This window comes from Medicago sativa, chromosome 8, assembly GCF_051527215.1.
Source record: "Medicago sativa cultivar Bolivia chromosome 8, Bolivia_mono, whole genome shotgun sequence".
In the NCBI taxonomy this organism is placed as follows: Eukaryota; Viridiplantae; Streptophyta; class Magnoliopsida; order Fabales; family Fabaceae; genus Medicago; species Medicago sativa.
In genome coordinates this window covers 54,504,911-54,519,488 of record NC_140756.1, presented here as the reverse complement: position 1 = coordinate 54,519,488, position 14,578 = coordinate 54,504,911, and the positions used below count along the sequence as shown (strand labels likewise).

The window sequence follows — 14,578 nt, the reverse complement described above, 5'->3', positions numbered from 1 at the left end:
TATTATTGAGGATAATTAAGACCTACATGTATATTATCGTATTTATTTTTTGGCTAATTTGTGATCGAAAAATCCTCTCAATAAATATCTGTTATTGAGAAATGTTATAATTTTCCGTAAAAAAAAAATAATAATGTTTCCTGTTGTGTAGTTTCATGATTTTGTTTTTGGGTGAATAAGCCTTCATGATCAATGCGTGGGTGCATTACGATTCACTCACTTCGTCATTCATTGATAACCTTTTTTTTTTTTTTTGATCAAGGGGAAAAATTAAAAAAAGCTAAGCAATTCGCTGTCTAAATATCCCAGAGGCATCCGCAAACAGAGAGATATTTAGCTGAGGAGGAGGAGACATCCATATCTTCAAAGAATCAACATTCATAGCACCAAACTTGGCCAACCAGTCAGCACATTCATTGCCCTCTCAAAGTATGATTAAAGGAGACCATCCAAGGAAGAGAAGAGAGCTTCCTAATGAGAGAAAGCAAGTTTGCATGAGGATGGAACATGATAACCTAAATTGGAAAAACATGATAAAGAGATTTTTGTTTTTTTTTTTAATTAAATATGGAAACTTACAAAACTACCCTCACATTTAAAGTTGTTTTGAATAGTGGTAAGTAGGTTTTTTAGTAAAAAGCAAGTGGGAGTAGGGTTGTTAACTTACTCCTTCATGTTTTTAGGTGGGAGTAAGTTAGCAGCCTATATATATATATATATATATATATATATATATATATATATATATATATATATATATATATATATTATTTTTCAGATCATGACCCTTTACTTTTTTTTTTACTAGGTTGAATGCCCCAGGTCTGAGTGATTGAATTACTTAGAGATCGTAATAACGATGGCAAAAAATCAATTTTCTAGATTACTCACTGAGGATCCAAACATTCATCTCTCTATTTTTCTGCAATATTGTGGCACTTTAAAAACGAATGGAGTGCAACTGGAAGTCGTAAAGCTCCGTCTCTTTCCTTCTTCATTAAGGGACAGAGCTAGAGGATGGTTTCACTCCTTACCTAATGGTTCTATTACCACATGGAATTAGGTTGATGTTTGCCCCTAAATCACATAAAGCGTCCCCTAGAAACTCATCATTGATTGATATAGGAATATTGAAGCTCCCAGAATCCTTGATTTTGATATGTTTCTCCACTTTAGTGTTGGCATACCAAACTCAAGCTAGGGATAACCATTCTTCTTTTGTAGCTTGCTCTTCCAGTTGGACAAAGTCTTACAGCATTCTCATGCAACAAGGATTCTGCTCAAGCATTGCTTTTGTTGGCATTTCGACCTTATATCTTGTTAACTTTTGTAAGAAATGATCAAAGTTGATTCCTCGACCTTGTTTTGTCTTTGCTTGGCAGTTGACTTCACTTGGGAAGGCTTCACTACCTTCCTCTTCAAAGGTTCAGTACCCTTGAATTCGAAGGATTCAGTACCTTCGGGTTTGAAAACATCAGTATTTTCATCTTCACTCGGGTCTTCCTCGACTTCATCCCTATTCATGGTCAAAGTTTACCCAATTCCATAGTGAGTGTTAAGTGTTGCACCAAGTTGAGGTTGATTCACTGTCCTTTATGATTCTTGCGGATGATATTATGGTAATCCCCATGCAAATCTGCAATGCATGTAATCGCATGTTGGCCTTTCCTCAGGATCTGACTCCTCTGGTCCTGAATGATATTTAGGTGTCCATAATGGTTGGTGGCACTCAGAACATAAGCATTCTTGGATCATACTGAGTTCCATTGACAACTTAATTGCATCTGTTTAACCTGATTCAATAAAACAACAAATTCGTATTCCACCTAGAGTATGATAGTTGTTTTATAGATGGATTTTAGTTACTTGATTATTAATCCTAAGATTAACTTCCTGAGTTTCTATACTCGATTAATTCCTAATATCTAAATGTAATGCAAACTCGATCTAACCTAGATACTAATGTTAAAACCTAATTCTAACTAAGACTAAATTACTACTAAAACTAGACCTTGCACCCGTGCTGCCGCACGGGTCATATTGATGGCAAACAAAATATTCAATTATACTGTTAATTCATAATCTATTTGTGCAAATACAATGTTAAAAATAATAATACAACTTAAAAAAGGAAACAAATCATGCTGGTACATTACGAAAAATTTCCTTGTAAACAACATTGTATTTAGGATGATTTGAATGATTCAAAAATTCGCCGCAATCTAAAATATGAGAACCATCTCCACCATATACTAACAGATACAGGTGTTTCATTTGTTGAAACTGACATTAAATATATGGTAGTTTGTCCACAAAGATTAGTTTTCGAATAGTTGTTCGAAACGAATATCTTAATCATTTTGGATACTCGCCGCTACATAGGGAAACATAGAATTATGATTTGAATAATAACTAACTTGAGATCAGTTATGAATTGACTATGGGTAGATGTCGAAAAATTTCCTTTCCAGGAGAAAAAGGCAAAGTTTATTTGAATGCATTTTGTGCCTTGTAACTGCAATCTTAGTTTAACAGTCACAGCAATTTAAGATATTAGATGCACTGATGGATAAGATAACATGGTTTCTTAGATTATCTTGCAGTGAATAATTGCATCAGTTCTTGCTTCTTGAAAAATTAGAATATTAGCTAACAGATATGAAGTTATGATTGATGGTAATGATGTCATAAGCAATGAGATTATAATAAGGTACGTTGTTCATAGAAGGTTGCTCGGAATGATAACATAATAGAGATCAGTCAGCAATTTACTATACTAAGATGTCAAATAGTGTCCTGTTCATCATTAAGTGACAAAGTTTAGCAGAAAATATTATGTGTACTGTAACTACTATGGTTTAACAGTCACCAAACTTTAAAACATAAGCTGAACTGATCACATGCATTTTGTAGATACAATGAGTTGCAGTGTAAGGTTTTAATCTAATGCTTTTTTCCAATCGTATAATAGAGTATGTTGCAGAGAAAATATATTGTCAGTTATCGTTCAACAGAGATTTAGGAAATTAGTTATACTTAACGGATACGAAGTGGTGATACCAGTGTAACTAAATGTGGACCTTTCAATACTCGTGCTCTTTTTCTCTTCAGATTCAAGTAACTATAACTGTGTGGACCTTCATTAGAACCTACAAATTAAAAAAAAAAGTTTAGAACATCAAAAGGTAAGAATTTAAAAAAAAAAGTTCAGAACAATCAAAAGGTTTATGTCATTAGATAACAAAATTATAAATGTTCAATTCAGTAGTGTTAGAAGTAATGAAAAAATAAACAAACTAACCTAACAGGATAAACTCCATTCTTTCTACTGGACATGACAACAGACATGGGTAAATGCAATATATGAATTAAGTAATAGTAGTTTTAGCATGTTCTACTATAATCACAATGAAACAACTTTTTTATAAGCACAACGAAACAATTGTTCCCCATCTGCAAAATGTGTAGACAAAATTTTATCAAATAAACAATAAAAGATTAACAATCACAACATTCTCATGTCTAGTCCACCTCAAGGAAGTTTGAAAATTGAAAAAACCAAAGAAGACACAATCAAAATAGAGATTTAACTGAATCAGATGCTACAGGAAATTTATTTGCAAAAGAATGAACACCGGATATCACACAACCATGATTAGAGAAACAGATTAGAGAGAACATACATACCTTCTATTAGTTTCTTTCCTACGGACAACATAATTCGAAGTTATTTAATTCCTGAATGATTCAGTTACTCTCAATTTCACAGCAAATCATCTAATACCATAAAAGATAAAGAATCACAGACAAAACAATAGTTGTAACAAATAAAAGCTAAAAAACTTAAATATAGATGATAGCAGCATAAGAGGCATTGGTCTGTTTTCATAACCGCAACCACCATCTGAATTCTTCAACCTGCAATGGGAAGGGTGAATTTCGTGTTTGTGATTGTGATTTCTGGTGATGCAATTTCACAAAGGTGGGGTCGGAAATTAGGGTTTTCCAACACTTACTTACATACCTGAATCGAAGAAAAGATCTTATAGGAAGAAACGAAAGTACATCAAGGATGAGATCGCTGGAGAGGATCGAGGGGACTGTCGGCGATGGAGTCATTGTCATGGCGGTGATGGTAATGACATGATGAAAGTTGATCGTGGCGATGGTTTGTTAACGGTGATGACGGTGACGGTTGGTTAGTGATGATTGTTTGGTTACTGCACTGATGGTGTGGATAATGAATGGTGATAGTGAACAGAGAAGTGAGAAAGAGGGAGATGGAGATGGAACAATGAAAAAAAATGGTGTATTGAAGTTGAAAAAAAATAGATGACACAGATAAAGTAAAATAGATGGTTTATTTCGATTTTCATATATAAGCATCAGATTGACTATATCATTAGTTGTCGACATGTTTAAACAATGAACAAATTTTTGGAAAAAAAAGTTATTGTATGAAGGGAAAAAATGGTTGAAAATCACAAGCTGTTGGGTTTAGATTGCGAAGGAGAAAAAAGGGTTCAAAACCGTTTGGAAAGAAAGGAAAAAGAATTAATTGGTTTTTAGAAAAGGGAGTTTAATGTTGGATATCATGTAGTGGAAGCCAAATGACATCACAAAAATAGTAAGTGGCTTGGTGGTCAAAATGCTTTGAAGTAACCAACATGTCATGGGTTCGAATCTTTGCAAAGAAATATTTTCATAAATATTTTTCAAAACCCTCAAAAAAGGCAGGAGGACACAAAGGTAATTGTGAGATTTGAATTAGGTTTAGGGTTTTCATATTAGGCATGCATTGTGAACCTTCGTATTATATATTAAGATGCTAATCCTAATTCTAAATGCACATTAATTTAACTAATCCTAAATGACTTAATTGAGTTGGATTGACTCTAATTAAATAACCTAATTAAACTAAACTCGATCTAATGTAGATATTATAACAACCGTTATTTTTACTACGACTCCCTAAAATGCAATGTAAAATAAATATGACCTAAAACTAATACTCTAAAAATAAATAAAAAATGGTTTAGTTCCTAAATGAAAAGAAAAACAAAATGGGTTAGTACTAAATGGAAAAACAAACAATATGCAAAATAAAAATGAACTATGTTAGTAACGATAATGGAAAAGAAACTAAATGGATAACTAGACTCTAAAAATTAAAATGACTCAACTAGGACTTATATTTTTGGTATTTTTGAAATATTTAATTTTTTTTGGTATTTTTCAATTTTTGAAAATAGAAAAATAAATGATTGAAATTTAAATTGCTTAGCCGAAAATATCAACAATCCCGGGCAATGGCACCAAAAACTTGATGTGCGGATTAGGCAAGTGTATCAAATCGTTTACCAAGTAATAAAGTGATAAGTGAGTATCGTATCCACGGGGATTGTCGTTTCGTCCAAACAATTCGCATTACTTATTTTAAGTTTGACGATATAAAATAAAGAGTTAAGGGTTGAGAGATTGCAATTTTTATCTGTTTGCACCAGAGCAAGTTACCTGTTTTTGGTTGCAGAAATGTAACAATGGTTAGAGGATTCTTCGAATCCCTCCTATTTACCTGTTGGATAATTTAGTTAACATATATGTCGTATCTAGTTATTCTAAGCGAACTATCTATGTGATGAGATTGTGGGACGTTACTATCCTAGTCGGTCGTCAAGGTGCACCTCCTCATCGCACGATGATCCTTACGTGTGGGGTCTTACTCAATCAGTTGATTTATGCTTATCCCTCTGATGACTAACTGTAGCTGCTGGTCACACAGTGATCTTTACGTGTAGGGTCTTGTTAATTCAAAGGTAATTGAAGCATGAACTTAAATTGGTCTTCCGGTTTTTCCTAATGTTATTAGGTGTCAAAGTTCCATTCGGTTAACTCATCCATGAATCTTAGGTATCTCAACTCACACTCTTCAAACAAACGGGCAACCTTATCAGCGTCTACCTTACCAAGGATGAAAGAAGAATGGTTCTACTAGGTTTCGGTCTATTTCCTTCAAGTAGCCGCTTGTTTCCTAATCTATAACTAGTTACATCCTAGGTTCAGCATAGTTACTACTTAGTCTTAGTAATTGTCACCTTCTAAGTACTTACTACTAGGGTCAACTCTCTCTTAGTATCTTTCGCTAGTTACACACTACTTACTTCCTAGGCAGATAGTTATCAATATAAGGATATAAATATAAAGATATAAGCATCCAGATAGTGATAGCAATGTTAGGCCATGTTACAACCTAAGTATTTAATCTAGGGTTGTGTCTACTACAGAAATAAACCTAGGCAAATAAAACTAAATATCTAACAGAAAATAACAAAATAAACAGAGGTTCATCTTAGAACTCTAACCTATAACTACTTAGTTACACATGGTAACTAAAGAAAAGATACAAAAAGATAAAACATACCCTAGAAAAGATAGGAGAAGATAGAACTCCTCCTTGCCTCCTAGAATCGCCTTCCTCTTGAACTGCTCCAGTTCTGAACGAGAAATTATGAATGAGGAACACGGTATTTATAGGGAAAGTTTCCACCGGTTTTGGGTCAAAATAACCTGTTATCCAGGGGCAAAAAAGTCAGAAAAATTACTTTTTTCGCAAGGCACCATGCGCCCAGGCGCATATTCATGGGACCATGCGCTTGTTTCATGCGTCATGCGCTTGGCTTTTTCCCATGCGCCAGGTGCTTTTGTACACTGCTTTCATGCGCCCAGGCGCTTTAGTGCAAAATTAGTGCTGAAACGCCTATTTTCTTCGCCTGTCTTGGTGTATTCTTCAAAGTAAGATGTCTTGGAACTTGAGAACAGAATTCCTCCCTTTGTAAAGTCTTCTGATGCCTCTTGAATCTTCAATCTTCGGATGTTTTTGCTTCATTCCTCGCTATGTTTTGCACTTCTCCCTAAAGGTGTAATGATGACTGTGTTTTGCGCTTTCAAGAGATCGGTCCAGGGAAAAAAATTCAAACGGTTAGATGGAGATTGATTATTTTCCTTCATTCTACACTGTCGAATCTGAGCTTTTAAGTTTTTTTTTTTTTTTTTGAGAAATCGTATTATAATATTATTACGTCAATTGTTATTCTCATGCTAATGAGTAAGAATCTAACATTTTCAAGGGGTAAAACTTAACAAATTATAAATTCTCACTATGACTATTTATAAGTTGCTTCAAGTAAAAAACTGAATCACACTGTCACGATAATTTAAAAAAAAAATGTCATTTAGTTCTGAACCAAAACATCAAAACGGTTCGGCGAATCGGTTCAATAATTTTGACCTGAATTGAACTAAAATTATATTTTCGAGCCAATTATATTTTTCTAGAAACCTCACCAAATTATGTTATACGATTTGATACCTTTATCCATAATAAATTCTTTTATTATTATTTAATAAAGGAATTGTAGATAAGTCTTATTGTGAAGATGTACGTATCTAATTTCAGATTGAAGGCAGTGAAATAACTTTTGTAGCACATGCAATTTAATGTCTTTCACTTGACATCAATGGAAGCAAAGCACTATAATGAAGCATGGGATTTAGTTTCATTCGTTTATGTTATCTGACATAAAAAGGGAGATTAGAAACCATCAACAGCAAATCACAGCACAATATACTGATTGCAACAAACATTCATCCAAACATAAGGTTACTATAAAGATTTATAAGTACCAAAATACTAATACCGAAACTAGCGTCATAAAATATTTAATTAAAGTAATAACAAACAACAAATGTAACACAGAGATCAAGATAACTACTAGGGACTTCAAAACATGACAACATCTTATGGATATGTAACCAAAAATACAGAACCCTTCTCGGCAGCAGTCCTATGTCACGACCCAAAAATATAATCGTGACCGGCGCACGAACTAATACCTTATAGTTCGGCAAGCCTGATAACTAACGAATTAAATAAACAATTTTCAAGTTAACTTTCGATTTAGAATCAGGTTTACTGAAATTTCGACAGAGTAACACCTATAATTTCAACATTACCAAGATGTAAATCCTGTTTATAAACTATCATCATCAACCAGAATTTCAAGTGACAAACATATTTGTACAACTCAAAATGAAACATTTCTAAACTCCAAATAGCTGCAGATACTTGACTCAACATATACATAAACAATAGAGACATTCATCAAGGAAGCCTACCAAAAAGAGTGACACCACTGAACTTCGAATATACTGGCAGCTTCCCATTTAGCTACTTGGTAATCTGAAAAAAATAGAAAATAGAAGAGTAAGTCACAAGGACTTAGTGAGAGACAACAACCACCCCAACTAGAAGGGAAACACACAAGAGCACGATTATTTTCTTTACTCAAAATTTAATGTTAATTTACAAATCTAGTAGCCGTATAAATTTCTAATAATCCGCAACCGTTTATACGCATGAAAATCCTTTGTAAATATTTCCAGTCAAATAGACATCCTTCAACGAAAAGTCCAACATCGTAAAAACATGAAGATAACACTACACGCCTTTGAAAATAATTTGGCGAAAATCAAAATAAAAGCCTTTAAAAATATATTTGCCAAAAATCTTGATTAAAGCCTTTAAAGAAATTAATGAAAACTCCATTTAGTGAAAATAAACAAAATGGGTGAATCGAGAACTAGCTTCATCTCGTTGATAGCCCTTTCCTTCTAATGGTGGCCTATCCATAGGGGTGGCTCCATCTAACGGATAGCTCTTTTCTCTCGACTCAAAACAAAATGTTTTTTTAAAGTATATCAAAATGGGTGAATCAAGAACTAGCTCCATCTCGTTGATAGCCCTCTCCTCCTAATGGTGGCCTATCCATAGGGGCGGCTCCATCTAACGGATAGCTCTTTTCTCTTGACTCAAAACAAAGTGTAAAACATTTTCAATTAGGGAGTTTACCTCTCATTGATAGCCCTCTCCTCCTAATGGTGGCCTTTCCATAGGGGCGGCTCCATCTAATGGGGTAATTCTACCTAATTGAAATCACTACTAGGTGCACCTAGGTCGTCAGTATTATAACCGTAATTTTTCAAAACACCATTCTTAAAATTCACGTTTAAAATCATATTTCGCAACATCACAAAACTTATGTCAAAATACGTTCATCAAAACTCAATTGAAAATCTACTACTTATCATCATAAGTAAATTCAAATCCAAGTCGCGTATTAATATCGAAAGTTTCCAAAAAAACATATATTTCAAAACCGTATTTCCCATATCTTAAAACACATGTTATAATATATACCACCAAATCTCCATTTCAGCCATTTGCCCAATAAATCATAGATAAATCCAAATAGATACCATGATAATATCGATGACTTTAAACATGAGCATCATTGAGAAGAAAAAAAATTCAAAGGGTGTGTTCCCCATTTTTATAAACACTTTAACATAGAAAAATGATCAAAATATCAATAATATTAATAGTGAAAATATGCGATAATGATCGTTATCAACTCACAGTTATGACGAATCAACTAAGTTTGCTCTCTAACCACTCCTGAAGAAGCACCTGAAGCGTCCGGCGTCATATCTGAGCATCAATAATATTTTCTTATGAATTAGAAACTCATTCTACAACTTCACCAATTATAATTAATCATAAAATCCTCATAGTATATATTATAACCTCTAAATAATTTCTAAACAAACTAATCATGTCTAAATTAGCACTAATTGAATTGTAAGTTGATAAAAATACCTCAAAGAGTCCCAATAGACAAGTTTTATGAGATAGGTATTCCTCTCCTTCTTTGAAGCACCAACTCCAACTCCAAAACTTTATCCAAAATCACTTGTACTATGAAATAGCTTTGATTATATGTGCAATTTTTCTTATGGGGTTTGATTTGGTGATGGAATTTGGTGGTTTGTGAAAAGAAGAAAAACTGAAAAAAATGAGGAAAGGTGGAACCGAGAAGAAGCTGGAAGTTTCGGGAGAGAGGAAAAAGAATGGGAAGTGTATATGTCATGTGTGTGTTGTTTTAATATCATTATTATTTAAGTATTTTTTTTTCACGTGTGTGTGTTGTATTACTATATATATAAATATTTATTTATTTTATTTCTTTTCAAAACTGAAATGGTATGTTTCATCCTATTCTCTCCAGCTCCTGCTCTTGAATTCTTCCATGGCCCTGCGAGCTGCAAAGAGAAATGAAAACTACCTAAGTAAAATCATCTATTCTATGATTAAGATAAATGAAAGTATCTTAGTACTTCGTTAGAGTAGCAAAGATACTCAAATTAACGATAGTTGTAGAATGTGTATCAAACTTTTGTTGAGAAAACTAGATAAACATGTCCATATATACCAAATGAGTGCTCTGCTCATGTAAAATACAAGAAGTTAAATAGAAAGTTTTATGATATTAATTCATTTGTTTAATTAGGCACTATCATGACTCATACAATTTCCAAAATCCTACCTCTGGTTCATAAATGAATACAGATCCTCCACTGACACAATTCAGTATTTGGTTAATAAATGAGTAGAAATGTTATCAACTTAGACCTAACTGATGAAAATGCAGCAGATTAGAGCAGCAAATGAACCTTATTATATATAATGCATAACAAGAGCTCAATTCCAAATGTTGATTTAAATTGTCATCAAGCCTGAAGCACTATTTAAACTAGTTCTAGCAACCTTAAATGGGTGAATCATGCTTTCTCAAGACTAATAAAAAATGGGCAAGGGTAAAGATGGACCAATTTAGATCACTTCAATGTAAGACACCAGTAAAAATGACAACACATCCAAAAAGAATAATGATTTTCCTTGATATTTACTCCTCACTAACATTCCATCTGCATGTGTTATGCCATCCAAGCATGCTTTCAATCTTTAATCAATACACCTCGCTCCCTATAAACGACCTTACTCTAAATGTTTTTAATTACCCTACTGCCGTTATTGATGTCCTGCAACAGTTTTAAAAGTCTCACGCTAATTGCCCTGGCTATGAACTACACCTTAATTCTCTAGAGATAGATCAATCACTAATCCAAATGCAAATGGAACAGGTTCTGGTTATCTTCTCCCTTACCATACAAGATAAAAGCTTATCTTTCGAATATTCAGCATTATGCAGGCTAAATTATTGTAATGTAAGCAACAAAGTTGCAACCTGTTACAAAAGTATATAGCCTAAATCCTAATTCCAATCAAAATTTTACTTGGATTAGTCAGTTGTAAGTAATCGGTTCATGATTAGGTTGTCTTTCTAAAAAGTTGTACCAACAAGGAGAAGCAGTTCAGCCACAATGTAGTTTAGTACATAAGGGAATTCTCAACTCTTGCAAAGCTTGAAATCCTAAAACAAGCATTGTCTAATGTGAAACTTAGTTTAGCATAGAAGGGAAATCCCAATTAGGTATTGTAAACTAACTAGATCAAATAAATATTGGATACTTTGTGGGTATGGAATTCTCAATAATAGATTTTTACACAGTTTAGCTGCTACTCATTACCCACGTGAAAATTTATGTTGGGAATGTTAAGGCTAATATGTAGATATAAAATATGACAAAAGAGACCTGGTCTCTGGTCTCTCCCAATATTCTAATCAAATTCCAAAGAGAACGATGAAGAGAATGAGAGGGGACTGGGAATTCAAGAGCCTAATCTCTCCTTAGCAACCAATTCCCCATTTAACGAATGCCCCCCATTTTTCTCCCAAAAGCTTTATTAATTAATTACTCATTTTCTAACTTTTTACTACTTTGGTGCCTATTATAAGAGAAATTTCACTTACTAGATTCATTTAACAAATGACAATGTACCTGGTCTATATAAAAAATTGGATACATCATTTTTTGATCGAAATTAAAAAGTAAATTTTCTCTGATGATAGAGACCAGAGGAAGTACAATAGTTACATAGGAGTTTCTACAAACTTCCCAATAATATAATACAATTTTTTTGTCAAGCCTAATTGTAATTCTAGGCTTCTTTTGAACATAGGTACTCATGTTTAGTTCTGAGAAAATAACTTGATCAAATAAATTTAGATGCTTTGGGGATATGGATTTGTAGTATTCCAACACAAGCAAAAAAGTTGGTGGAATGCATGTAATAACAAGAAACAATTAATAGTGAAAGTTCACACCTGTGATACATGCATCTCAATGAAATTGAAGTTGGCACATCGCTGATCCCCTTGGCAGATCAGAAATTTTTTCCTTCCACTCCTCCGGTTCGTTCATCATGTAGAATCCATCAATAAGCACTGTCTTCAAAACAAGTCCATTTTGAAAAACATATCTAGCAAATTCCAGCTCATTTAAATGTCCTAGATATGCTGCAAATTTAATAAAGGTCAAATGTGATACGAGACACTTGGGAACACTTTGAGGCTTCGTCTCCCATCCATATGCAGGTGAAGAATCAAACGATGGATCCATCTGGCAACAAGGGGCAACTCACATAAAATATTCAAACAAAACACACACACATCAAATCTTTAGTTAAACTAGACATACCTTGTCGTTGAATGTTATCAGAGTTTGCAGGATAGGACATTTATGAAGCATGTCGAATATAAAATTAAAGTTGAAAGAGAGAAGAAAGAGCTCTAGGTGAAGCAAATAACGAAATTCTGGAAAATCTGAAGTTGGGGCAGCAGATAGCCACTGCAAGTACAGGACAACAGCAAGTGATTAACTCATTATTTTATAGTTACTAGTAAAAAAAACTACATACAATACAAATAATCAAGACTTACGACACCTTTGTTGTTGAACTAAACAGCTCGAGATGTTTAATTCCGGAGAGAGCTCGGAGGAGATTGAGTAAAGGTTCAACAGATTCACTTTCAGGAGTGGGAAGTAAATCGAGAAATGCTTCTTCTACATTGTGCAAGTTTCCAATAGTTGCTGCATGGCTAATTGTAACATTGGTGAGGCTAAGGTACTTGAGATCAGGCGCATCTATTTGAAGGCAAGCCCCATCTTTAGTGTCAACGATAATTTTCAACCTCTTTAAGGAAGTTGGCACCCGAAGTATGGCCAAAGGTTCAGAAGTAAAGGTCATTTCCAGATCTTCGAGAACGTGGCAGCCAGAAAGAAAGATATTCACCGGATTCAAATCCAAGAGATACATGTCTAGTAGTTGCAGCACTTTCAATGACGGTAGGCGAATACCCGAAGAGTCTTGTAATTGAAACAAGATATAACCAGAGAGACTGAGGTACATTCAAATCACCAAATCACATTCAAATTAAATCAGAACACTAAGAGAATACAAAATAAATTATCACTAATATAAACAAAAATTTATTTTTCATATTTGCTCAATGAATTAGAAAAGTGAATTTTGCTTATAATAGTGACCGGATCGGATGGAGAAAGAATGAAAGGGATTATTACCTGATGGACACTAGGTTGGAGCAAGAGAGAAGAGGTTGCGGGAGATTGAAGGCGACTCCGTAGAGACAATGGAGGGTGAGATGAAATTCCTCGAGTTGGGGTCCAACGACGGTACTGATCCAGGTGTTGATTGAGCGAGCAAAGAACGGATCAGTCGGGGAATGAGCGCAAGAGAGATGAAACTTGCGAGTGTCGCGTGACGTACGAAGAGAAAGCACAGCATTGACGAAAACGGTGAAAGGCAAGAACTGTTCTATGTTTCCATGGTTGTCGAACATGTAGGTGAAGTTATCGCAGAAGTTGAATGTTTGAAGATTCTTCCAAAGGTTGCGCCATCTGCGGCAGACGAGGATGGTACGGACGCAGGTTTTGGTAGGGAGAAATGATAGGATGTGATGCAGTATGGAGATTGGTAGACTGTTCATCCTGTCCTCTGGTCTCAGCCGAATGGAGCTCGACTCTTCCACCATCATCGCCGCCGTTTCGTTTGTTGCATACCACTGTCAATAATCTCTCCCCCTTCCAACTACTGTCTAACGTATAATTTATTATTCTTAGAATTTGGGGACTCTTGATATACTCGCTTCGTTCCCTTTTTATAACTTAGAAAAAATGTTAACTGGTCCTCCATCCCCTGATATAAACCCTTCCTATAATTGATTTTGAATGAATTCATTTTGTAAAATTGATTTTGAATAAAAGTGAATTGAAAGAAAAGTGATTTATGTTTAGATGTATTTTTGTAAAAGTGGATCTATCAATGAATTTAAGTTTAGAATCAATTGTAGAAGCCAAAAGCTACAAATTGTAGCTCCAAGTATACAAGTAAAATCAATTCTACTTTAAATTATCCAAACATCATAAAACCAATTATACAACATCTAGAATCACCTTTGACTCTCTAGAATTGAAACCAAACACGTGTGTGGTCCTCCATCCCCCTAATATAAACACGGACAAAGTAACTTATCGTTCTTACCATCTGTATGAATTCTATAAAATCGAAAATACGACTTCACAAATATTTTGTCTATGTTGGTGAAAATCAAACTACCACTCATGTATTTGTACGACCTTACTATATTGGCAAAAATAACTTATTGTTCTTACAATCCATATGAATTCCATAAAGAGTTGTGTTCAAATAACTTATTGTTCTTACCATCCATATGAATTTCATAAATAGTTGTGTTCA

The 14,578-nt window shown here is 34.0% G+C and overlaps 1 protein-coding gene across 3 annotated transcripts in view; it reads right to left on the bottom strand.

The window, feature by feature from the left end:
- Positions 1–13,910, bottom strand: part of LOC146899594 (FBD-associated F-box protein At5g60610-like) — a 90,519-nt gene extending 76,609 nt beyond the window's left edge. Inside the window, exons 1-7 of one of the 3 annotated variants that reach the window (XR_015022960.1) lie at positions 13,384–13,910; positions 12,746–13,199; positions 12,499–12,648; positions 12,126–12,420; positions 9,716–10,158; positions 9,476–9,547; positions 7,602–8,239 (exon numbers count right to left, since the gene is read on the bottom strand). Coding sequence is in view for 1 of the 3 variants with exons in the window: in XM_085735924.1 (XP_085592050.1) it covers positions 12,142–12,420; positions 12,499–12,648; positions 12,746–13,199; positions 13,384–13,856 (1,356 nt within the window). In the remaining 2 variants the exon portion in view is untranslated. Of the gene's footprint in view, positions 1–7,601; positions 8,240–9,475; positions 9,548–9,715; positions 10,159–12,125; positions 12,421–12,498; positions 12,649–12,745; positions 13,200–13,383 lie in introns of those variants that run through there. The other 2 variants (XR_015022959.1, XM_085735924.1) reach the window with 2 other exon arrangements.
- Between the last annotated feature and the right edge of the window lie 668 nt (positions 13,911–14,578).